At 50.4% G+C, this 24,617-nt stretch overlaps 1 protein-coding gene across 1 annotated transcript in view; it reads left to right on the top strand.

Moving 5' to 3' along the window:
- Window positions 1-1,440: 1,440 nt before the first annotated feature.
- LOC138367111 (uncharacterized protein DDB_G0283357-like) overlaps window positions 1,441-24,617 on the top strand; it is a 69,555-nt gene continuing 46,378 nt past the window's right edge. Inside the window, exon 1 of the mRNA XM_069328515.1 lies at window positions 1,441-1,614. Within this exon, the coding sequence (XP_069184616.1) occupies window positions 1,441-1,614 (174 nt within the window). The remainder of the gene's footprint in view (window positions 1,615-24,617) is intronic.

Genomic DNA, 24,617 nt, shown 5'->3' with positions numbered 1-24,617 from the left:
TGAGGGTGGCAGTAACCACTGTGGTCTGTGTGAGGGTGGCAGTAACCTCTGTGGTTAGTTTGAGGGGGCAGTAACCACTGTGGTCAGTGTGAGGGTTGCAGAAACCATTGGGGTTAGTGTGAGGATGGCAGAAACCATTGTGGTTAGCGTGAGGGTGTCAGTAACCACTGTGGTCAGTGTGAGGGAGGTAGTAACCACTGTGGTCAGTGTGAGGGTGGCAGTAACCACTTTGGGCAGTGGGATGGTGGCAGTAACCACTCTGGTCAGTGTGAGGGTGGCAATATCCACTGTGGTCAGTGTGAGGGTGGCGGTAACCACTGTGGTCAGTGTGAGGGTGGCAGTAACCACTGTGGTTAGCGTGAGGGTGGCAGTAACCACAGTGGTTATTGTGAGGGGTGGCAGTAACAACTTTGTTTAGTGTGAGGGTGGCAGTAACCACAGTGGCTATTGTGAGGGAGACAGTAACCACTATGGTTATTGTGAGGCTGGCAGTAACCACTGTGGTCAGTGTGAGTGTGGCAGTAATCTTTGTAGTCAGTGTGAGGGTGGCACTAACCTCTGTGGTCTGTCTGATGGTGGCAGTAACCACTGGAGTCAGTGTGAGATTGGCAGTTACCACTGTGGTTAGTGTGAGGGTGGCAATAAAAACTGTGGTCAGTATGAGAGTGACAGTAACCACTGTGTTTAGCATGAGGATGGCAGTAACCACAGTGGTTATTGTGAGGGGTGACAATAACCACTGTGGTTATTGTGAGCGTGGCAGTAACCACTGTGGTCAGTGAAAGGATGGCAGTAACCACTGTGGTCAGTATGAGGGTGGCAGTAACCACAGAGGTTAGTGTGAGGATGGCAGTAACAATTGTGGTTATTGTGAGGGTGGCTGTAACAACTGTGGTCAGTGTGTGGGTGGCAGTAACCACTGTGGTTAATATGGGGGTGGCAGTAACCACTGTGGTCAGTGGGAAGGTGGCAGTAACCACTGTGGTTAATATGGGGGTGGCAGTAACCACTGTGTTCAATATGAGAGTGACAGTAACAACTGTGGTTAGCGTGAGGATGGCAGTTACCACAGTGGTTATTGTGAGGGTGACGGTAAACACTGTGGTTATTGTGAGGGTGGCAGTAACCACTGTGGTCAGTGTGAGGGTGGCACTAACCACTGTGATCAGTATGATGGTTGCAGTAACCACTGTGGTTAGTGTATGGGTAGCAGTAACCACTGTGGTTAGCGAGAGGGTGGCAGTAACCACTGTGGTCAGTATGAGGGTGACAGTAACCACTGTGGTTAGCGTGAAGATGGCAGTAACAACAGTGGTTAATGTGAGGGTGACAGTAACCACTGTGCTTATTGTGAGGGTGGCAGTAACCACTGTGGTCAGTGTGAGGGTGGCAGTAACCATAGTAGTTAATGTCAGGGTGGCAGTAACCATTGTGGTCAGTATGAGGGTGAAAGTAACCACTGTCGTTAGCGTGGCGATGGCAGTAACCACAGTGGTTAAGGTGAGGGTGACAGAAACCATTGTGGTTATTGTGATGGTGGCAGTAATTACTGTGGTCAGTGTGAGGGTGGCAGTAACCACTCTGGCTAGTATGAAGGTGGCAGTAACTGCAGTGGTTAGTGTGAGGATGGCAGTAACCACTGTGGTTAGTGTTTGGGTAGCAGTAACGACTGTGGTTATTGTGGGGGGGGGGGGGTTAGTAGTAACCACGTGGTTAGCGTGAGAGTTCCAATAACCACTGTGGTCAGTGTGAGGGTGGCAGTAAACACTGTGGTCAGTGTGAGGGTGGCAGTAAACACTGTGGTCTGTGTGAGGGTGGCAGTTACCACTGTGGTTAGTTTGAGGGTGGAAGTAACCACTATGGTTAGCGTGAGGGTGGCAGTAACCACTGTAGTAATTGTGAGGGAGACAGTAACCACTGTGGTCAGTGTGAGGGTGGCAGTAACCACTGTGGTCAGTGTGAGGGTGACAGTAACCATTGGGGTCAGTATGAGGTGGCAGTAACCACTGTGGTCTGTGTGAGGGTGGCAATAACCTCTGTGGTTAGTGTGAGGGGGCAGTAACCACTGTGGTCAGTGTGAGGGTGGCAGTAACCACTTTGGGCAGTGGGATGGTGGCAGTAACCACTGTGGTCAGTGTCAGGGTGGCAATAACCACTGTGGTCAGTGTGAGGGTGGCAGTAACCACTGTGGTCAGTGTGAGGGTGGCAGTAACCACAGATGTTAGTGTGAGGATGGCAGTAACAATTGTGGTTATTGTGAGGGTGGCTGTAACAACTGTGGTCAGTGTGTGGGTGGCAGTAACCACTGTGGTTAATATGGGGGTGGCAGTAACCACTGTGGTCAGTGTGAAGGTGGCAGTAACCACTGTGGTTAATATTGGGGTGGCAGTAACCACTGTGTTCAATATGAGAGTGACAGTAACCACTGTGGTTAGCGTGAGGATGGCAGTAACCACAGTGGTTAAGGTGAGGGTGACAGAAACCATTGTGGTTATTGTGATGGTGGCAGTAATTACTGTGGTCAGTGTGAGGGTGGCAGTAACCACTGGCTAGTATGAAGGTGCAGTAACTGCAGTGGTTAGTGTGAGGATGGCAGTAACCACTGTGGCTAGGTTTGGGTAGCAGTAACGACTGTGGTTATTGTGGGGGGGGTTAGTAGTAACCACTGTGGTTAGCGTGAGAGTTCCAATAACCACTGTGGTCAGTGTGAGGGTGGCAGTAAACACTGTGGTCAGTGTGAGGGTGGCAGTAAACACTGTGGACTGTGTGAGGGTGGCAGTTACCACTGTGGTTAGTTTGAGGGTGGAAGTAACCACTATGGTTAGCGTGAGGGTGGCAGTAACCACTGTGGTCAGTGTGAGGAGGTAGTAACCACTGTGGTCAGTGTGAGGGTGGCAGTAACCACTTTGGGCAGTGGGATGGTGGCAGTAACCACTGTGGTCAGTGTGAGGGTGGCAGTTACCACTGTGGTTAGTTTGAGGGTGGAAGTAACCACTATGGTTAGCTTGAGGGTGGCAGTAACCACTGTAGTAATTGTGAGGGAGACAGTAACCACTGTGGTCAGTGTGAGGGTGGCAGTAACCACTGTGGTTAGTGTGAGGGTGGCAGTAACCACAGTGGTTATTGTGAGGGTGACAGTAACCACTATTGTTATTGTGAGGCTGGCAGAAACCACTGTGGTCAGTGTGAGGGTGGCAATAATCTTTGTAGTCATGTGAGGGTGGCACTAACCTCTTGGTCTGTCTGATGGTGGCAGTAACCACTGGAGTCAGTGTGAGATTGGCAGTTACCACTGTGGTTAGTGTGAGGGTGGCAATAACCACTGTGGTCAGTATGAGAGTGACAGTAACCACTGTGTTTAGCGTGAGGATGGCAGTAACCACAGTGGTTATTGTGAGGGGTGACAATAACCACTGTGGTTATTGTGAGCGTGGCAGTAACCACTGTGGTCAGTGAAAGGATGGCAGTAACCACTGTGGTCAGTATGAGGGTGGCAGTAACCACAGAGGTTAGTGTGAGGATGGCAGTAACAATTGTGGTTATTTTGAGGGTGGCAGTAACCACTGTGGTTAATGTGAGGGTGACAGTAACCACTGTGGTTATTGTGAGGGTGGCAGTAACCACTGTGGTTAGTGTGAGGGTGGCAGTAACCATAGTGGTTATTGTCAGGGTGGCAGTAACCACTGTGGTCAGAATGAGGGTGATAAACCATTGTGGTAAGTGTGAGGATAACAGTAACCACTGTTGTTAGCGTGAGGGTGGCATTAACTACAGTGGTTAGTGTGAAGGTGGCAGTAACCACTGTGGTCAGTATGATGGTGACAGTAACTACTGTGGTTAGAGTGAGGGTGGCAGTTACCACAGTGGGTAGTGTGATGGTGGCAGTAACCACAGTGGTTAGTGTGAAGGTGGCAGTAACCACTGTGGTCAGTATGAGTGTGACAAAAACCACTGTGGTTAGCGTGAGGGTGGCAGTTACCGCTTTGGATAGAGTGAGGGTGGCAGTTACCTCTTTGGATAGAGTGAGGGTGGCAGTTACCACTGTGGTTAGGGTGAGGGTGACAGTAACCACTGTGGTTAGCTTGAGAGTGGCAGTAACAACTATGGTTATTGTGAGGCTGGCAGTAACCACTGTGGTTAGTGTGAGGGTGGCAGTAATCTTTGTAGTCAGTGCGAGAGTGGCAGTAACCACTGGGGTCAGTGTGAGGTTCGCAGTTACCACTGTGGTTAGTGTGAGGGTGGCAGTAACCACTGTAGTCAGTATGAGGGTGGCACTAACCACTGTGGTCAGTATGATGGTGGCAGTAACCATTGTGGTCAATATGGGGTGGCAGTTCCCACTGTGGTCAGTATGAGGGTGACAGTAACAACTGTGGTTAGCGTGAGGGTGGCAGTAACCACAGTGCTTAATGTGAGGGTGGCAGTAACCGCTGTGGTTAGTGTGAGGGTGGCAGTAACCACTGTGGTCAGAATGAGGGTGGCAGAAACCACTGTGGTAAGTGTGAGGGTGGCATTAACTACAGTGGTTAATGCGAAGGTGGCAGTAACCACTGTGGTCAGTATGAGGAGGGTGGCAGTAACCACTGTGGTAAGTTTGAGGATAACAGTAACCACTGTGGTAAGTATGAGGATAACAGTAACCACTGTTGTTAGCGTGAGGGTGGCAGTAACCACTGTGGTCAGTTTGAGGGTGACAGTAACCACTGTGGTTAGCATGAGGGTGGCAGTTACCACAGTGGTTAGTGTGATGGTGGCAGTAACCACAGTGATTAGTGTGAAGGTGGCAGTACCACTGTGGTCAGTATGAGGGTGACAGTATCCACTGTGGTTAGCGTGAGGGTGGCAGTTACCGCTTTGGATAGAGTGAGGGTGGCAGTTACCTCTTTGGATAGAGTGAGGGTGGCAGTTACCACTGTGGTCAGTGCGAGGGTGGCAGTAACCACTGGGGTCATTGTGAGGTTCGCAGTTACCACTGTGGTTAGTGTGAGGGTGGTAGTAACCACTGTGGTAAGTGTGAAGATGGCAGAAACCACTGTGGTTTATTTGAGGGTGGCAGTAACCACTGTGGTTAGTGGGAGGGTAGCAGTAACCACTGTGTTTAATTTGAGGTTGGCAGTAATCACAGTGGTTATTGTGAGGGTGGCAGTAACAACTTTGCTTAGTGTGAGGGTGGCAGTAACCACAGTGGTTATTGTGAGGGTGACAGTAACCACTATGGTTATTGTGAGGCTGGCAGTAACCACTGTGGTCAGTGTGAGGGTGGCACTAACCACTGTGGTCAGAATGAGAGTGACAGTAACCACTGTGTTTAGCGTGAGGATGGCAGTATCCACAGTGGTTATTGTGAGGGGTGACAATAACCACTGTGGTAATTGTGAGCGTGGCAGTAACCACTGTGGTCAGTGAAAGGATGGCAGTAACCACTGTGGTCAGTATGAGGGTGGCAGTAACCACAGAGGTTAGTGTGAGGATGGCAGTAACAATTGTGGTTATTGTGAGGGTGGCAGTAACCACTGTAGTCAATATGAGGGTGGCACTAACCACTGTGGTCAGTATGATGGTGGCAGTAAACATTGTGGTCAGTGTGAGGGTGGCAGTAACCACTGTGGTTAGTGTGTGGATGACAGTACCCACTATGGTTAGCACGAGGGTGGCAGTTCCCACTGTGGTCAGTATGAGGGTGACAGTAACAACTGTGGTTAGCGTGAGGGTGGCAGTAACCACAGTGGTTAATGTGAAAATGACAGTAACCACTGTGGGTATTGTGAGGGTGGCAGTAACCACTGTGGTTAGTGTGAGGGTGGCAGTAACCATAGTGGTTATTGTCAGGGTGGCAGTAACCACTGTGGTCAGAATGAGCGTGGCAGAAACCATTGTGGTAAGTGTGAGGATAACAGTAACCACTGTTGTTAGCGTGAGGGTGGCATTAACTACAGTGGTTAGTGTGAAGGTGGCAGTAACCACTGTGGTCAGTATAAGGGTGACAGTAACCACTGTGGTTAGCGTGAGGGTGGCTGTTACCACAGTGGGTAGTGTGATGGTGGCAGTAACCACAGTGGTTAGTGTGAAGGTGGCAGTAACCACTGTGGTTAGCGTAAGGGTGGCAGTTACCGCTTTGGATAGAGTCAGGATGGCAGTTACCTCTTTGGATAGAGTGAGGGTGGCAGTTACCACTGTGGTTAATGTGGGGGTGACAGTAACCACTGTGGTTAGCTTGAGAGTGGCAGTAACCACTATGGTTATTGTGAGGCTGGCAGTAACCACTGTGGTCAGTAATGAGGGTGGCAGTAACCTCTGTGGTCAGTGCGAGAGTGGCAGTAACCACCGAGGTCAGTGTGAGGTTCGCAGTTACCACTGTGGTTAGTGTGAGGGTGGCAGTAACCACAGTTGTTAATGTGAGGGTGACAGTAACCACTATGGTTATTGTGAGGCTGGCAGTAACCACTGTGGTCAGTGTGAGGGTGAAAATAACCACTCTGGTTATTGTGAGGGTGGCAGTAACCACTGTGGTCAGTGAAAGGATGGCACTATCAACTGTGGTCAGTATGAGGGTGGCAGTAACCACAGAGGTTAGTGTGAGGATGGCAGTAACAATTGTGGTTATTGTGAGGGTGGCAGTAACCACTGTAGTCAATATGAGGGTGGCACTAACCACTGTGGTCAGTATGATGGTGGCAGTAACCATTGTGGTCAATATGGGGTGGCAGTAACCACTGTGGTCAGTATGATGGTGACAGTAACCATTGTGGTCAGTGTGAGGGTGGCAGTAACCACTGTGGTCAGTATGAGGGTGACAGTATCCACTGTGGTTAGCGTGAGGGTGGCAGTTACCGCTTTGGATAGAGTGAGGGTGGCAGTTACCTCTTTGGATAGAGTGAGGGTGGCAGTTACCACTGTGGTCAGTGCGAGGGTGGCAGTAACCACTGGGGTCAGTGTGAGGTTCGCAGTTACCAATGTGGTTAGTGTGAGGGTGACAGTAACCACTGTGGTTAGCTTGAGAGTGGCAGTAACCACTTTGGTTATTGTGAGGGTGGCTGTAACAACTGTGGTCAGTGTGTGGGTGGCAGTAACCACTGTGGTTAATATGGGGGTGGCAGTAACCACTGTGGTCAGTGTGAAGGTGGCAGTAACCATTGTGATCAGTGTGAGGGTGGTAGTAACCACTGTGGTAAGTGTGAAGATGGCAGAAACCACTGTGGTTTATTTGAGGGTGGCAGTAACCACTGTGGTTAGTGGGAGGGTAGCAGTAACCACTGTGTTAATTTGAGGTTGGCAGTAACCACTGTGGTCAGTGGGATTATGGCAGTAACCACTGTGGTTACCGTGAGGGTGTCAGTAACAACTGTTTTCAGTGTGAGGGTGGCAGAGACCATTGTGGTTAGTGTGAGGATGGCAGAAACCACTGTGGTCAATTTGAGGGTGGGAATAACCACTGTGGTCAGTGTGAGGATGGCAGAAACTTTTGTGGTTAGCGTGAGGGTGGCATTAACCACAGTGGTTTGTGTGAAGGTGACAGTAACAACACTGGTTATTGTAAGGGTGGCAGTAAGCACTGTTGTTAGTGTGAGGGTGGCAGTTACCACTGTGGTCAGTGTGAGGGTGGCAGTATGTTACGGCCCTTTTATGTCGCAACTGGTTCTTTCTCTGATGTTATTAGAGTGTGGGTTTCCGGCCCCAAGCTAGTAGTGGCTTTCAAGGGGTGTGTTCCGTAACGCAAGTAAATTAAAGAGGGTGGGATACAATTACACTGGTTTCAATATATTATTACACCACCACCATAAATAATATATAAACAGTTACACGCGGGGTTGCTATTACTACACTTATTATTTACAATAACTCGTCTTCCTCCGAAGACACGGGATGCTCCACGGTGCTCACGATGAGTAGCTTTGGTCCTCTTCTCGTGGCCTCACGATGAATCCTCAGATTCTCTAGACGAGTCTACCCCGGCCACAGGCCAGCCAAATCACAGTCCCGCTGGGTGCACCGTCGTGGAGGCCTTCAACCACAAATCCAGCCTGTAGCTGGCAGGTTCCAATCAGCTACACTGCCTAGGCCACTCCACGACCGATACTAGGGTTGCGAGCCCTAGGCAGGAGCCTCGTGTGATTCTACAGATCACTCTCCTTACCAGAACACCCCAGTGGCTAGTCTTCTCCACCAGTCAGCCCCGGGTACGACAATCCCTGGATCTGACACCTCACAGGCAGGCTAACACAACAGTGATCATCAGGGGAAGACTCACATCTTCTGCAGCAAATGCGTGGAGATACTACGGCTGCCTTGGGTAGACTGATCCACCGTCCGATTCAGCAGTCCCAGGTCGACTCTGTAATCAGACACGTCATCAGTACTAGGGACACCCTAGGGCACCTCACTTACAGGCTTAGACACAAATGCCCACCTATCCACTCCATAGATGGCATTGCTGTATAAGCGTCACCTCACCAGAGGTCATCAGCAGCAATGTCACGAGCTGATTAGGACGGGAAACCAGCCCCTGTGGCCGGTATATCCTGTCCTCACTAGATGGCGCTGTAACAACTGTGGTCAGTGTGTGGGTGGCAGTAACCACTGTGGTTAATATGGGGGTGGCAGTAACCACTGTGGTCAGTGTGAAGGTGGCAGTAACCACTGTGGTCAGTATGTTGCTGGCAGTAACCATTGTGATTAGTGTGAGGGTGGTAGTAACCACTGTGGTAAGTGTGAAGATGGCAGAAACCACTGTGGTTTATTTGAGGGTGGCAGTAACCACTGTGGTTAGTGGGATTATGGCAGTAACCACTGTGGTTACCGTGAGGGTGACAGTAACAACTGTTTTCAGTGTGAGGGTGGGCAGAGACCATTGTGGTTAGTGTGAGGATGGCAGAAACCACTGTGGTCAATGTGAGGGTGGGAATAACCACTGTGGTCAGTGTGAGGATGGCAGAAACTTTTGTGGTTAGCGTGAGGGTGGCAGTAACCACAGTGGTTTGTGTGAAGGTGACAGTAACAACACTGGTTATTGTAAGGGTGGCAGTAACCACTGTTGTTAGCGTGAGGGTGGCAGTTACCACTGTGGTTAGAGTGAGGGTTAGGAGGCCTGGTCGACGACCGGGCCACGGGGGCACTAAGCCCTGGAAGCACCTCAAGGTAACCTCAAGGTAAGGTGGCAATTACCACTGTTGTTAGTGTGATGGTGGCAGTAACGACTGTAGTTAGCGTGAAGGTAGCAGTAACCACAGTGGTTAGTGTGAGGGCGGCAGTAACCACTGTGGTTAGCATGAGGATGGCAGTAACCACAGTGGCTAGTGTGAAGGGTGGCATTAACCATTGTCGTTACTGTGAGGGGTGGCAGTAACCACAGTGGTTAGTATTATGGTGGCAGCAAGAAAACTGAGGCTAATTTGAGTGTGGCAATAACCACTTTGGTTAGTGTGATGGTGACAGTAACCACTCTGCTTAGTTTGAGGGTGGCAGTAACCACTGTGGTTAATGTGTGGGTGACGTAACAACTGTGGCTAGTATGAGGGTGGCAGTATCCTCAGTGGTTAGTGTGAGGATGGCAGAAACCAATGTGGTTATTTTGAAGGTGGCAGTAACCACTGTGGTTAGCGTGAGGGGTGGCAGTAACCATAGTGGTTAGTGTCAGGGTGGCAGTAACCACTGTGGTCAGTGTGAGGTTGGCAGAAACTACTGTGGTTAGTGTGAGGGGTGGCAGTATCCACTGTGGTCAGTGTGAGGTGGCAGTAACCACAGTGGTCAGTGTGAGGTTGGCAGTTACCACTGTGGTCTGTGTGAGGGTGGCAGTAACCACTGTGGTTATTGTGAGGGTGGCAATAACCACTGTGGTCATTATGAGGGTGGCAGTAACCACTGTGGTTAGTGTGAGAAGTAGCTGTAACCACTGTGGTCAGTGCGAGGGTAGCAGAAACCATTGTGGTCAGTGTGAGGATGGCAGAATCCATCTTGTCAGTGTGAGGGTGCAGTATCCTCTGTGTTCAGTGTGAGGATGGCAGTAAACACTGTGGTCTGTGTGAGGGTGGCAGTAACCACTGTGGTTATTGTGAGAGTGGCAGTTACCACTGTGGTTAGTTTGAGGGTGGCATTAACTACAGTGGTTAGTGTGAAGGTGGCAGTAACCACTGTGGTCAGTATGAGGGTGACAGTAACCACTGTGGTTAGCGTGAGGGTGGCAGTTACCACAGTGGTTAGTGTGATGGTGGCAGTAACCACAGTGGTTAGTGTGATGGTGGCAGTAACCACTGTGGTCAGTATGAGGGTGACAGTAACCACTGTGGTTAGCGTGAGGGTGGCAGTTACCACTTTGGATAGAGTGAGGGTGGCAGTTACCTCTTTGGATAGAGTGAGGGTGGCAGTTACCACTGTGGTCAGTGTGAGGGTGGCAGTATGTTACGGCCCTTTTATGTCGCAACTGGTTCTTCTCTGATTATTAGAGTGTGGGTTTCCGGCCCCAAGCTAGTAGTGGCTTTCAAGGGGTGTTCCGTAACGCAAGTAAATTAAAGAGGGTGGGATACAATTACACTGGTTTCAATATATTATTACACCACCACCATAAATAAATATATAAACAGTTACACGCGGGGTTGCTATTACTACACTTATTATTTACAATAACTCGTCTTCCTCCGAAGACACGGGATGCTCCACGGTGCTCACGATGAGTAGCTTTGGTCCTCTTCTCGTGGCCTCACGATGAATCCTCAGATTCTCTAGACGAGTCTACCCCGGCCACAGGCCAGCCAAATCACAGTCCCGCTGGGTGCACCGTCGTGGAGGCCTTCAACCACAAATCCAGCCTGTAGCTGGCAGGTTCCAATCAGCTACACTGCCTAGGCCACTCCACGACCGATACTAGGGTTGCGAGCCCTAGGCAGGAGCCTCGTGTGATTCTACAGATCACTCTCCTTACCAGAACACCCCAGTGGCTAGTCTTCTCCACCAGTCAGCCCCGGGTACGACAATCCCTGGATCTGACACCTCACAGGCAGGCTAACACAACAGTGATCATCAGGGGGAAGACTCACATCTTCTGCAGCAAATGCGTGGAGATACTACGGCTGCCTTGGGTAGACTGATCCACCGTCCGATTCAGCAGTCCCAGGTCGACTCTGTAATCAGACACGTCATCAGTACTAGGGACACCCTAGGGCACCTCACTTACAGGCTTAGACACAAATGCCCACCTATCCACTCCATAGATGGCATTGCTGTATAAGCGTCACCTCACCAGAGGTCATCAGCAGCAATGTCACGAGCTGATTAGGACGGGAAACCAGCCCCTGTGGCCGGTATATCCTGTCCTCACTAGATGGCACTGTAACAACTGTGGTCAGTGTGTGGGTGGCAGTAACCACTGTGGTTAATATGGGGGTGGCAGTAACCACTGTGGTCAGTGTGAAGGTGGCAGTAACCACTGTGGTCAGTATGTTGCTGGCAGTAACCATTGTGATTAGTGTGAGGGTGGTAGTAACCACTGTGGTAAGTGTGAAGATGGCAGAAACCACTGTGGTTTATTTGAGGGTGGCAGTAACCACTGTGGTTAGTGGGATTATGGCAGTAACCACTGTGGTTACGTGAGGGTGACAGTAACAACTGTTTTCAGTGTGAGGGTGGCAGAGACCATTGTGGTTAGTGTGAGGATGGCAGAAACCACTGTGGTCAATGTGAGGGTGGGAATAACCACTGTGGTCAGTGTGAGGATGGCAGAAACTTTTGTGGTTAGCGTGAGGGTGGCAGTAACCACAGTGGTTTGTGTGAAGGTGACAGTAACAACACTGGTTATTGTAAGGGTGGCAGTAACCACTGTTGTTAGCGTGAGGGTGGCAGTTACCACTGTGGTTAGAGTGAGGGTTAGGAGGGTTAGGAGGCCTGGTCGACGACCGGGCCACGGGGGCACTAAGCCCTGGAAGCACCTCAAGGTAACCTCAAGGTAAGGTGGCAATTACCACTGTTGTTAGTGTGATGGTGGCAGTAACGACTGTAGTTAGCGTGAAGGTAGCAGTAACCACAGTGGTTAGTGTGAGGGCGGCAGTAACCACTGTGGTTAGCATGAGGATGGCAGTAACCACAGTGGCTAGTGTGAAGGGTGGCATTAACCATTGTCGTTACTGTGAGGGGTGGCAGTAACCACAGTGGTTAGTATTATGGTGGCAGCAAGAACTGAGGCTAATTTGAGTGTGGCAATAACCACTTTGGTTAGTGTGATGGTGACAGTAACCACTCTGCTTAGTTTGAGGGTGGCAGTAACCACTGTGGTTAATGTGTGGGTGACAGTAACAACTGTGGCTAGTATGAGGGTGGCAGTATCCTCAGTGGTTAGTGTGAGGATGGCAGAAACCAATGTGGTTATTTTGAAGGTGGCAGTAACCACTGTGGTTAGCGTGAGGGGTGGCAGTAACCATAGTGGTTAGTGTCAGGGTGGCAGTAACCACTGTGGTCAGTGTGAGGTTGGCAGAAACTACTGTGGTTAGTGTGAGGGGTGGCAGTATCCACTGTGGTCAGTGTGAGGGTGGCAGTAACCACAGTGGTCAGTGTGAGGTTGGCAGTTACCACTGTGGTCTGTGTGAGGGTGGCAGTAACCACTGTGGTTATTGTGAGGGTGGCAATAACCACTGTGGTCATTATGAGGGTGGCAGTAACCACTGTGGTTAGTGTGAGAAGTAGCTGTAACCACTGTGGTCAGTGCGAGGGTAGCAGAAACCATTGTGGTCAGTGTGAGGATGGCAGAATCCATTCTTGTCAGTGTGAGGGTGGCAGTATCCTCTGTGTTCAGTGTGAGGATGGCAGTAAACACTGTGGTCTGTGTGAGGGTGGCAGTAACCACTGTGGTTATTGTGAGAGTGGCAGTTACCACTGTGGTTAGTTTGAGGGTGGCATTAACTACAGTGGTTAGTGTGAAGGTGGCAGTAACCACTGTGGTCAGTATGAGGGTGACAGTAACCACTGTGGTTAGCGTGAGGGTGGCAGTTACCACAGTGGTTAGTGTGATGGTGGCAGTAACCACAGTGGTTAGTGTGATGGTGGCAGTAACCACTGTGGTCAGTATGAGGGTGACAGTAACCACTGTGGTTAGCGTGAGGGTGGCAGTTACCACTTTGGATAGAGTGAGGGTGGCAGTTACCTCTTTGGATAGAGTGAGGGTGGCAGTTACCACTGTGGTCAGTGTGAGGGTGGCAGTATGTTACGGCCCTTTTATGTCGCAACTGGTTCTTTCTCTGATGTTATTAGAGTGTGGGTTTCCGGCCCCAAGCTAGTAGTGGCTTTCAAGGGGTGTGTTCCGTAACGCAAGTAAATTAAAGAGGGTGGGATACAATTACACTGGTTTCAATATATTATTACACCACCACCATAAATAAATATATAAACAGTTACACGCGGGGTTGCTATTACTACACTTATTATTTACAATAACTCGTCTTCCTCCGAAGACACGGGATGCTCCACGGTGCTCACGATGAGTAGCTTTGGTCCTCTTCTCGTGGCCTCACGATGAATCCTCAGATTCTCTAGACGAGTCTACCCCGGCCACAGGCCAGCCAAATCACAGTCCCGCTGGGTGCACCGTCGTGGAGGCCTTCAACCACAAATCCAGCCTGTAGCTGGCAGGTTCCAATCAGCTACACTGCCTAGGCCACTCCACGACCGATACTAGGGTTGCGAGCCCTAGGCAGGAGCCTCGTGTGATTCTACAGATCACTCTCCTTACCAGAACACCCCAGTGGCTAGTCTTCTCCACCAGTCAGCCCGGGTACGACAATCCCTGGATCTGACACCTCACAGGCAGGCTAACACAACAGTGATCATCAGGGGGAAGACTCACATCTTCTGCAGCAAATGCGTGGAGATACTACGGCTGCCTTGGGTAGACTGATCCACCGTCCGATTCAGCAGTCCCAGGTCGACTCTGTAATCAGACACGTCATCAGTACTAGGGACACCCTAGGGCACCTCACTTACAGGCTTAGACACAAATGCCCACCTATCCACTCCATAGATGGCATTGCTGTATAAGCGTCACCTCACCAGAGGTCATCAGCAGCAATGTCACGAGCTGATTAGGACGGGAAACCAGCCCCTGTGGCCGGTATATCCTGTCCTCACTAGATGGCGCTGTAACAACTGTGGTCAGTGTGTGGGTGGCAGTAACCACTGTGGTTAATATGGGGGTGGCAGTAACCACTGTGGTCAGTGTGAAGGTGGCAGTAACCACTGTGGTCAGTATGTTGCTGGCAGTAACCATTGTGATTAGTGTGAGGGTGGTAGTAACCACTGTGGTAAGTGTGAAGATGGCAGAAACCACTGTGGTTTATTTGAGGGTGGCAGTAACCACTGTGGTTAGTGGGATTATGGCAGTAACCACTGTGGTTACCGTGAGGGTGACAGTAACAACTGTTTTCAGTGTGAGGGTGGCAGAGACCATTGTGGTTAGTGTGAGGATGGCAGAAACCACTGTGGTCAATGTGAGGGTGGGAATAACCACTGTGGTCAGTGTGAGGATGGCAGAAACTTTTGTGGTTAGCGTGAGGGTGGCAGTAACCACAGTGGTTTGTGTGAAGGTGACAGTAACAACACTGGTTATTGTAAGGGTGGCAGTAACCACTGTTGTTAGCGTGAGGGTGGCAGTTACCACTGTGGTTAGAGTGAGGGTTAGGAGGGTTAGGAGGCCTGGTCGACGACCGGGCCACGGGGGCACTAAGCCCTGGAAGCACCTCAAGGTAACCTCAAGGTAAGGTGGCAATTACCACTGTTGTTAGTGTGATGGTGGCAGTAACGACTGTAGTTAGCGTGAAGGTAGCAGTAACCACAGTGGTTAGTGTGAGGGCGGCAGTAACCACTGTGGTTAGCATGAGGATGGCAGTAACCACAGTGGCTAGTGTGAAGGGTGGCATTAACCATTGTCGTTACTGTGAGGGGTGGCAGTAACCACAGTGGTTAGTATTATGGTGGCAGCAAGAACTGAGGCTAATTTGAGTGTGGCAATAACCACTTTGGTTAGTGTGATGGTGACAGTAACCACTCTGCTTAGTTTGAGGGTGGCAGTAACCACTGTGGTTAATGTGTGGGTGACAGTAACAACTGTGGCTAGTATGAGGGTGGCAGTATCCTCAGTGGTTAGTGTGAGGATGGCAGAAACCAATGTGGTTATTTTGAAGGTGGCAGTAACCACTGTGGTTAGCGTGAGGGGTGGCAGTAACCATAGTGGTTAGTGTCAGGGTGGCAGTAACCACTGTGGTCAGTGTGAGGTTGGCAGAAACTACTGTGGTTAGTGTGAGGGGTGGCAGTATCCACTGTGGTCAGTGTGAGGGTGGCAGTAACCACAGTGGTCAGTGTGAGGTTGGCAGTTACCACTGTGGTCTGTGTGAGGGTGGCAGTAACCACTGTGGTTATTGTGAGGGTGGCAATAACCACTGTGGTCATTATGAGGGTGGCAGTAACCACTGTGGTTAGTGTGAGAAGTAGCTGTAACCACTGTGGTCAGTGCGAGGGTAGCAGAAACCATTGTGGTCAGTGTGAGGATGGCAGAATCCATTCTTGTCAGTGTGAGGGTGGCAGTATCCTCTGTGTTCAGTGTGAGGATGGCAGTAAACACTGTGGTCTGTGTGAGGGTGGCAGTAACCACTGTGGTTATTGTGAGAGTGGCAGTTACCACTGTGGTTAGTTTGAGGGTGGCATTAACTACAGTGGTTAGTGTGAAGGTGGCAGTAACCACTGTGGTCAGTATGAGGGTGACAGTAACCACTGTGGTTAGCGTGAGGGTGGCAGTTACCACAGTGGTTAGTGTGATGGTGGCAGTAACCACAGTGGTTAGTGTGATGGTGGCAGTAACCACTGTGGTCAGTATGAGGGTGACAGTAACCACTGTGGTTAGCGTGAGGGTGGCAGTTACCACTTTGGATAGAGTGAGGGTGGCAGTTACCTCTTTGGATAGAGTGAGGGTGGCAGTTACCACTGTGGTCAGTGTGAGGGTGGCAGTATGTTACGGCCCTTTTATGTCGCAACTGGTTCTTTCTCTGATGTTATTAGAGTGTGGGTTTCCGGCCCCAAGCTAGTAGTGGCTTTCAAGGGGTGTGTTCCGTAACGCAAGTAAATTAAAGAGGGTGGGATACAATTACACTGGTTTCAATATATTATTACACCACCACCATAAATAAATATATAAACAGTTACACGCGGGGTTGCTATTACTACACTTATTATTTACAATAACTCGTCTTCCTCCGAAGACACGGGATGCTCCACGGTGCTCACGATGAGTAGCTTTGGTCCTCTTCTCGTGGCCTCACGATGAATCCTCAGATTCTCTAGACGAGTCTACCCCGGCCACAGGCCAGCCAAATCACAGTCCCGCTGGGTGCACCGTCGTGGAGGCCTTCAACCACAAATCCAGCCTGTAGCTGGCAGGTTCCAATCAGCTACACTGCCTAGGCCACTCCACGACCGATACTAGGGTTGCGAGCCCTAGGCAGGAGCCTCGTGTGATTCTACAGATCACTCTCCTTACCAGAACACCCCAGTGGCTAGTCTTCTCCACCAGTCAGCCCCGGGTACGACAATCCCTGGATCTGACACCTCACAGGCAGGCTAACACAACAGTGATCATCAGGGGGAAGACTCACATCTTCTGCAGCAAATGCGTGGAGATACTACGGCTGCCTTGGGTAGACTGATCCACCGTCCGATTCAGCAGTCCCAGGTCGACTCTGTAATCAGACACGTCATCAGTACTAGGGACACCCTAGGGCACCTCACTTACAGGCTTAGACACAAATGCCCACCTATCCACTCCATAGATGGCATTGCTGTATAAGCGTCACCTCACCAGAGGTCATCAGCAGCAATGTCACGAGCTGATTAGGACGGGAAACCAGCCCCTGTGGCCGGTATATCCTGTCCTCACTAGATGGCGCTGTAACAACTGTGGTCAGTGTGTGGGTGGCAGTAACCACTGTGGTTAATATGGGGGTGGCAGTAACCACTGTGGTCAGTGTGAAGGTGGCAGTAACCACTGTGGTCAGTATGTTGCTGGCAGTAACCATTGTGATTAGTGTGAGGGTGGTAGTAACCACTGTGGTAAGTGTGAAGATGGCAGAAACCACTGTGGTTTATTTGAGGGTGGCAGTAACCACTGTGGTTAGTGGGATTATGGCAGTAACCACTGTGGTTACGTGAGGGTGACAGTAACAACTGTTTTCAGTGTGAGGGTGGCAGAGACCATTGTGGTTAGTGTGAGGATGGCAGAAACCACTGTGGTCAATGTGAGGGTGGGAATAACCACTGTGGTCAGTGTGAGGATGGCAGAAACTTTTGTGGTTAGCGTGAGGGTGGCAGTAACCACAGTGGTTTGTGTGAAGGTGACAGTAACAACACTGGTTATTGTAAGGGTGGCAGTAACCACTGTTGTTAGCGTGAGGGTGGCAGTTACCACTGTGGTTAGAGTGAGGGTTAGGAGGCCTGGTCGACGACCGGGCCACGGGGGCACTAAGCCCTGGAAGCACCTCAAGGTAACCTCAAGGTAAGGTGGCAATTACCACTGTTGTTAGTGTGATGGTGGCAGTAACGACTGTAGTTAGCGTGAAGGTAGCAGTAACCACAGTGGTTAGTGTGAGGGCGGCAGTAACCACTGTGGTTAGCATGAGGATGGCAGTAACCACAGTGGCTAGTGTGAAGGGTGGCATTAACCATTGTCGTTACTGTGAGGGGTGGCAGTAACCACAGTGGTTAGTATTATGGTGGCAGCAAGAACTGAGGCTAATTTGAGTGTGGCAATAACCACTTTGGTTAGTGTGATGGTGACAGTAACCACTCTGCTTAGTTTGAGGGTGGCAGTAACCACTGTGGTTAATGTGTGGGTGACAGTAACAACTGTGGCTAGTATGAGGGTGGCAGTATCCTCAGTGGTTAGTGTGAGGATGGCAGAAACCAATGTGGTTATTTTGAAGGTGGCAGTAACCACTGTGGTTAGCGTGAGGGGTGGCAGTAACCATAGTGGTTAGTGTCAGGGTGGCAGTAACCACTGTGGTCAGTGTGAGGTTGGCAGAAACTACTGTGGTTAGTGTGAGGGGTGGCAGTATCCACTGTGGTCAGTGTGAGGGTGGCAGTAACCACAGTGGTCAGTGTGAGGTTGGCAGTTACCACTGTGGTCTGTGTGAGGGTGGCAGTAACCACTGTGGTTATTGTGAGGGTGGCAATAACCACTGTGGTCATTATGAGGGTGGCAGTAACCACTGTGGTTAGTGTGAGAAGTAGCTGTAACCACTGTGGTCAGTGCGAGGGTAGCAGAAACCATTGTGGTCAGTGTGAGGATGGCAGAATCCATTCTTGTCAGTGTGAGGGTGGCAGTATCCTCTGTGTTCAGTGTGAGGATGGCAGTAAACACTGTGGTCTGTGTGAGGGTGGCAGTAACCACTGTGGTTATTGTGAGAGTGGCAGTTACCACTGTGGTTAGTTTGAGGGTGGCATTAACTACAGTGGTTAGTGTGAAGGTGGCAGTAACCACTGTGGTCAGTATGAGGGTGACAGTAACCACTGTGGTTAGCGTGAGGGTGGCAGTTACCACAGTGGTTAGTGTGATGGTGGCAGTAACCACAGTGGTTAGTGTGATGGTGGCAGTAACCACTGTGGTCAGTATGAGGGTGACAGTAACCACTGTGGTTAGCGTGAGGGTGGCAGTTACCACTTTGGATAGAGTGAGGGTGGCAGTTACCTCTTTGGATAGAGTGAGGGTGGCAGTTACCACTGTGGTCAGTGTGAGGGTGGCAGTATGTTACGGCCCTTTTATGTCGCAACTGGTTCTTTCTCTGATGTTATTAGAGTGTGGGTTTCCGGCCCCAAGCTAGTAGTGGCTTTCAAGGGGTGTGTTCCGTAACGCAAGTAAATTAAAGAGGGTGGGATACAATTACACTGGTTTCAATATATTATTACACCACCACCATAAATAAATATATAAACAGTTACACGCGGGGTTGCTATTACTACACTTATTATTTACAATAACTCGTCTTCCTCCGAAGACACGGGATGCTCCACGGTGCTCACGATGAGTAGCTTTGGTCCTCTTCTCGTGGCCTCACGATGAATCCTCAGATTCTCTAGACGAGTCTACCCCGGCCACAGGCCAGCCAAATCACAGTCCCGCTGGGTGCACCGTCGTGGAGGCCTTCAACCACAAATCCAGCCTGTAGCTGGCAGGTTCCAATCAGCTACACTGCCTAGGCCACTCCACGACCGATACTAGGGTTGCGAGCCCTAGGCAGGAGCCTCGTGTGATTCTACAGATCACTCTCCTTACCAGAACACCCCAGTGGCTAGTCTTCTCCACCAGTCAGCCCCGGGTACGACAATCCCTGGATCTGACACCTCACAGGCAGGCTAACACAACAGTGATCATCAGGGGGAAGACTCACATCTTCTGCAGCAAATGCGTGGAGATACTACGGCTGCCTTGGGTAGACTGATCCACCGTCCGATTCAGCAGTCCCAGGTCGACTCTGTAATCAGACACGTCATCAGTACTAGGGACACCCTAGGGCACCTCACTTACAGGCTTAGACACAAATGCCCACCTATCCACTCCATAGATGGCATTGCTGTATAAGCGTCACCTCACCAGAGGTCATCAGCAGCAATGTCACGAGCTGATTAGGACGGGAAACCAGCCCCTGTGGCCGGTATATCCTGTCCTCACTAGATGGCGCTGTAACAACTGTGGTCAGTGTGTGGGTGGCAGTAACCACTGTGGTTAATATGGGGGTGGCAGTAACCACTGTGGTCAGTGTGAAGGTGGCAGTAACCACTGTGGTCAGTATGTTGCTGGCAGTAACCATTGTGATTAGTGTGAGGGTGGTAGTAACCACTGTGGTAAGTGTGAAGATGGCAGAAACCACTGTGGTTTATTTGAGGGTGGCAGTAACCACTGTGGTTAGTGGGATTATGGCAGTAACCACTGTGGTTACCGTGAGGGTGACAGTAACAACTGTTTTCAGTGTGAGGGTGGCAGAGACCATTGTGGTTAGTGTGAGGATGGCAGAAACCACTGTGGTCAATGTGAGGGTGGGAATAACCACTGTGGTCAGTGTGAGGATGGCAGAAACTTTTGTGGTTAGCGTGAGGGTGGCAGTAACCACAGTGGTTTGTGTGAAGGTGACAGTAACAACACTGGTTATTGTAAGGGTGGCAGTAACCACTGTTGTTAGCGTGAGGGTGGCAGTTACCACTGTGGTTAGAGTGAGGGTTAGGAGGGTTAGGAGGCCTGGTCGACGACCGGGCCACGGGGGCACTAAGCCCTGGAAGCACCTCAAGGTAACCTCAAGGTAAGGTGGCAATTACCACTGTTGTTAGTGTGATGGTGGCAGTAACGACTGTAGTTAGCGTGAAGGTAGCAGTAACCACAGTGGTTAGTGTGAGGGCGGCAGTAACCACTGTGGTTAGCATGAGGATGGCAGTAACCACAGTGGCTAGTGTGAAGGGTGGCATTAACCATTGTCGTTACTGTGAGGGGTGGCAGTAACCACAGTGGTTAGTATTATGGTGGCAGCAAGAACTGAGGCTAATTTGAGTGTGGCAATAACCACTTTGGTTAGTGTGATGGTGACAGTAACCACTCTGCTTAGTTTGAGGGTGGCAGTAACCACTGTGGTTAATGTGTGGGTGACAGTAACAACTGTGGCTAGTATGAGGGTGGCAGTATCCTCAGTGGTTAGTGTGAGGATGGCAGAAACCAATGTGGTTATTTTGAAGGTGGCAGTAACCACTGTGGTTAGCGTGAGGGGTGGCAGTAACCATAGTGGTTAGTGTCAGGGTGGCAGTAACCACTGTGGTCAGTGTGAGGTTGGCAGAAACTACTGTGGTTAGTGTGAGGGGTGGCAGTATCCACTGTGGTCAGTGTGAGGGTGGCAGTAACCACAGTGGTCAGTGTGAGGTTGGCAGTTACCACTGTGGTCTGTGTGAGGGTGGCAGTAACCACTGTGGTTATTGTGAGGGTGGCAATAACCACTGTGGTCATTATGAGGGTGGCAGTAACCACTGTGGTTAGTGTGAGAAGTAGCTGTAACCACTGTGGTCAGTGCGAGGGTAGCAGAAACCATTGTGGTCAGTGTGAGGATGGCAGAATCCATTCTTGTCAGTGTGAGGGTGGCAGTATCCTCTGTGTTCAGTGTGAGGATGGCAGTAAACACTGTGGTCTGTGTGAGGGTGGCAGTAACCACTGTGGTTATTGTGAGAGTGGCAGTTACCACTGTGGTTAGTTTGAGGGTGGCATTAACTACAGTGGTTAGTGTGAAGGTGGCAGTAACCACTGTGGTCAGTATGAGGGTGACAGTAACCACTGTGGTTAGCGTGAGGGTGGCAGTTACCACAGTGGTTAGTGTGATGGTGGCAGTAACCACAGTGGTTAGTGTGATGGTGGCAGTAACCACTGTGGTCAGTATGAGGGTGACAGTAACCACTGTGGTTAGCGTGAGGGTGGCAGTTACCACTTTGGATAGAGTGAGGGTGGCAGTTACCTCTTTGGATAGAGTGAGGGTGGCAGTTACCACTGTGGTCAGTGTGAGGGTGGCAGTATGTTACGGCCCTTTTATGTCGCAACTGGTTCTTTCTCTGATGTTATTAGAGTGTGGGTTTCCGGCCCCAAGCTAGTAGTGGCTTTCAAGGGGTGTGTTCCGTAACGCAAGTAAATTAAAGAGGGTGGGATACAATTACACTGGTTTCAATATATATTACACCACCACCATAAATAAATATATAAACAGTTACACGCGGGGTTGCTATTACTACACTTATTATTTACAATAACTCGTCTTCCTCCGAAGACACGGGATGCTCCACGGTGCTCACGATGAGTAGCTTTGGTCCTCTTCTCGTGGCCTCACGATGAATCCTCAGATTCTCTAGACGAGTCTACCCCGGCCACAGGCCAGCCAAATCACAGTCCCGCTGGGTGCACCGTCGTGGAGGCCTTCAACCACAAATCCAGCCTGTAGCTGGCAGGTTCCAATCAGCTACACTGCCTAGGCCACTCCACGACCGATACTAGGGTTGCGAGCCCTAGGCAGGAGCCTCGTGTGATTCTACAGATCACTCTCCTTACCAGAACACCCCAGTGGCTAGTCTTCTCCACCAGTCAGCCCCGGGTACGACAATCCCTGGATCTGACACCTCACAGGCAGGCTAACACAACAGTGATCATCAGGGGGAAGACTCACATCTTCTGCAGCAAATGCGTGGAGATACTACGGCTGCCTTGGGTAGACTGATCCACCGTCCGATTCAGCAGTCCCAGGTCGACTCTGTAATCAGACACGTCATCAGTACTAGGGACACCCTAGGGCACCTCACTTACAGGCTTAGACACAAATGCCCACCTATCCACTCCATAGATGGCATTGCTGTATAAGCGTCACCTCACCAGAGGTCATCAGCAGCAATGTCACGAGCTGATTAGGACGGGAAACCAGCCCCTGTGGCCGGTATATCCTGTCCTCACTAGATGGCGCTGTAACAACTGTGGTCAGTGTGTGGGTGGCAGTAACCACTGTGGTTAATATGGGGGTGGCAGTAACCACTGTGGTCAGTGTGAAGGTGGCAGTAACCACTGTGGTCAGTATGTTGCTGGCAGTAACCATTGTGATTAGTGTGAGGGTGGTAGTAACCACTGTGGTAAGTGTGAAGATGGCAGAAACCACTGTGGTTTATTTGAGGGTGGCAGTAACCACTGTGGTTAGTGGGATTATGGCAGTAACCACTGTGGTTACGTGAGGGTGACAGTAACAACTGTTTTCAGTGTGAGGGTGGCAGAGACCATTGTGGTTAGTGTGAGGATGGCAGAAACCACTGTGGTCAATGTGAGGGTGGGAATAACCACTGTGGTCAGTGTGAGGATGGCAGAAACTTTTGTGGTTAGCGTGAGGGTGGCAGTAACCACAGTGGTTTGTGTGAAGGTGACAGTAACAACACTGGTTATTGTAAGGGTGGCAGTAACCACTGTTGTTAGCGTGAGGGTGGCAGTTACCACTGTGGTTAGAGTGAGGGTTAGGAGGGTTAGGAGGCCTGGTCGACGACCGGGCCACGGGGGCACTAAGCCCTGGAAGCACCTCAAGGTAACCTCAAGGTAAGGTGGCAATTACCACTGTTGTTAGTGTGATGGTGGCAGTAACGACTGTAGTTAGCGTGAAGGTAGCAGTAACCACAGTGGCTAGTGTGAAGGGTGGCATTAACCATTGTCGTTACTGTGAGGGGTGGCAGTAACCACAGTGGTTAGTATTATGGTGGCAGCAAGAACTGAGGCTAATTTGAGTGTGGCAATAACCACTTTGGTTAGTGTGATGGTGACAGTAACCACTCTGCTTAGTTTGAGGGTGGCAGTAACCACTGTGGTTAATGTGTGGGTGACAGTAACAACTGTGGCTAGTATGAGGGTGGCAGTATCCTCAGTGGTTAGTGTGAGGATGGCAGAAACCAATGTGGTTATTTTGAAGGTGGCAGTAACCACTGTGGTTAGCGTGAGGGGTGGCAGTAACCATAGTGGTTAGTGTCAGGGTGGCAGTAACCACTGTGGTCAGTGTGAGGTTGGCAGAAACTACTGTGGTTAGTGTGAGGGGTGGCAGTATCCACTGTGGTCAGTGTGAGGGTGGCAGTAACCACAGTGGTCAGTGTGAGGTTGGCAGTTACCACTGTGGTCTGTGTGAGGGTGGCAGTAACCACTGTGGTTATTGTGAGGGTGGCAATAACCACTGTGGTCATTATGAGGGTGGCAGTAACCACTGTGGTTAGTGTGAGAAGTAGCTGTAACCACTGTGGTCAGTGCGAGGGTAGCAGAAACCATTGTGGTCAGTGTGAGGATGGCAGAATCCATTCTTGTCAGTGTGAGGGTGGCAGTATCCTCTGTGTTCAGTGTGAGGATGGCAGTAAACACTGTGGTCTGTGTGAGGGTGGCAGTAACCACTGTGGTTATTGTGAGAGTGGCAGTTACCACTGTGGTTAGTTTGAGGGTGGCATTAACTACAGTGGTTAGTGTGAAGGTGGCAGTAACCACTGTGGTCAGTATGAGGGTGACAGTAACCACTGTGGTTAGCGTGAGGGTGGCAGTTACCACAGTGGTTAGTGTGATGGTGGCAGTAACCACAGTGGTTAGTGTGATGGTGGCAGTAACCACTGTGGTCAGTATGAGGGTGACAGTAACCACTGTGGTTAGCGTGAGGGTGGCAGTTACCACTTTGGATAGAGTGAGGGTGGCAGTTACCTCTTTGGATAGAGTGAGGGTGGCAGTTACCACTGTGGTCAGTGTGAGGGTGGCAGTATGTTACGGCCCTTTTATGTCGCAACTGGTTCTTTCTCTGATGTTATTAGAGTGTGGGTTTCCGGCCCCAAGCTAGTAGTGGCTTTCAAGGGGTGTGTTCCGTAACGCAAGTAAATTAAAGAGGGTGGGATACAATTACACTGGTTTCAATATATTATTACACCACCACCATAAATAAATATATAAACAGTTACACGCGGGGTTGCTATTACTACACTTATTATTTACAATAACTCGTCTTCCTCCGAAGACACGGGATGCTCCACGGTGCTCACGATGAGTAGCTTTGGTCCTCTTCTCGTGGCCTCACGATGAATCC

The sequence above is a fragment of the Procambarus clarkii genome, chromosome 21, assembly GCF_040958095.1.
Source record: "Procambarus clarkii isolate CNS0578487 chromosome 21, FALCON_Pclarkii_2.0, whole genome shotgun sequence".
Classification (NCBI taxonomy): domain Eukaryota; kingdom Metazoa; phylum Arthropoda; class Malacostraca; order Decapoda; family Cambaridae; genus Procambarus; species Procambarus clarkii.
The sequence above is the reverse complement of the archived record's forward strand: the minus strand, read 5'-3'. Positions and strand labels throughout refer to the sequence as shown.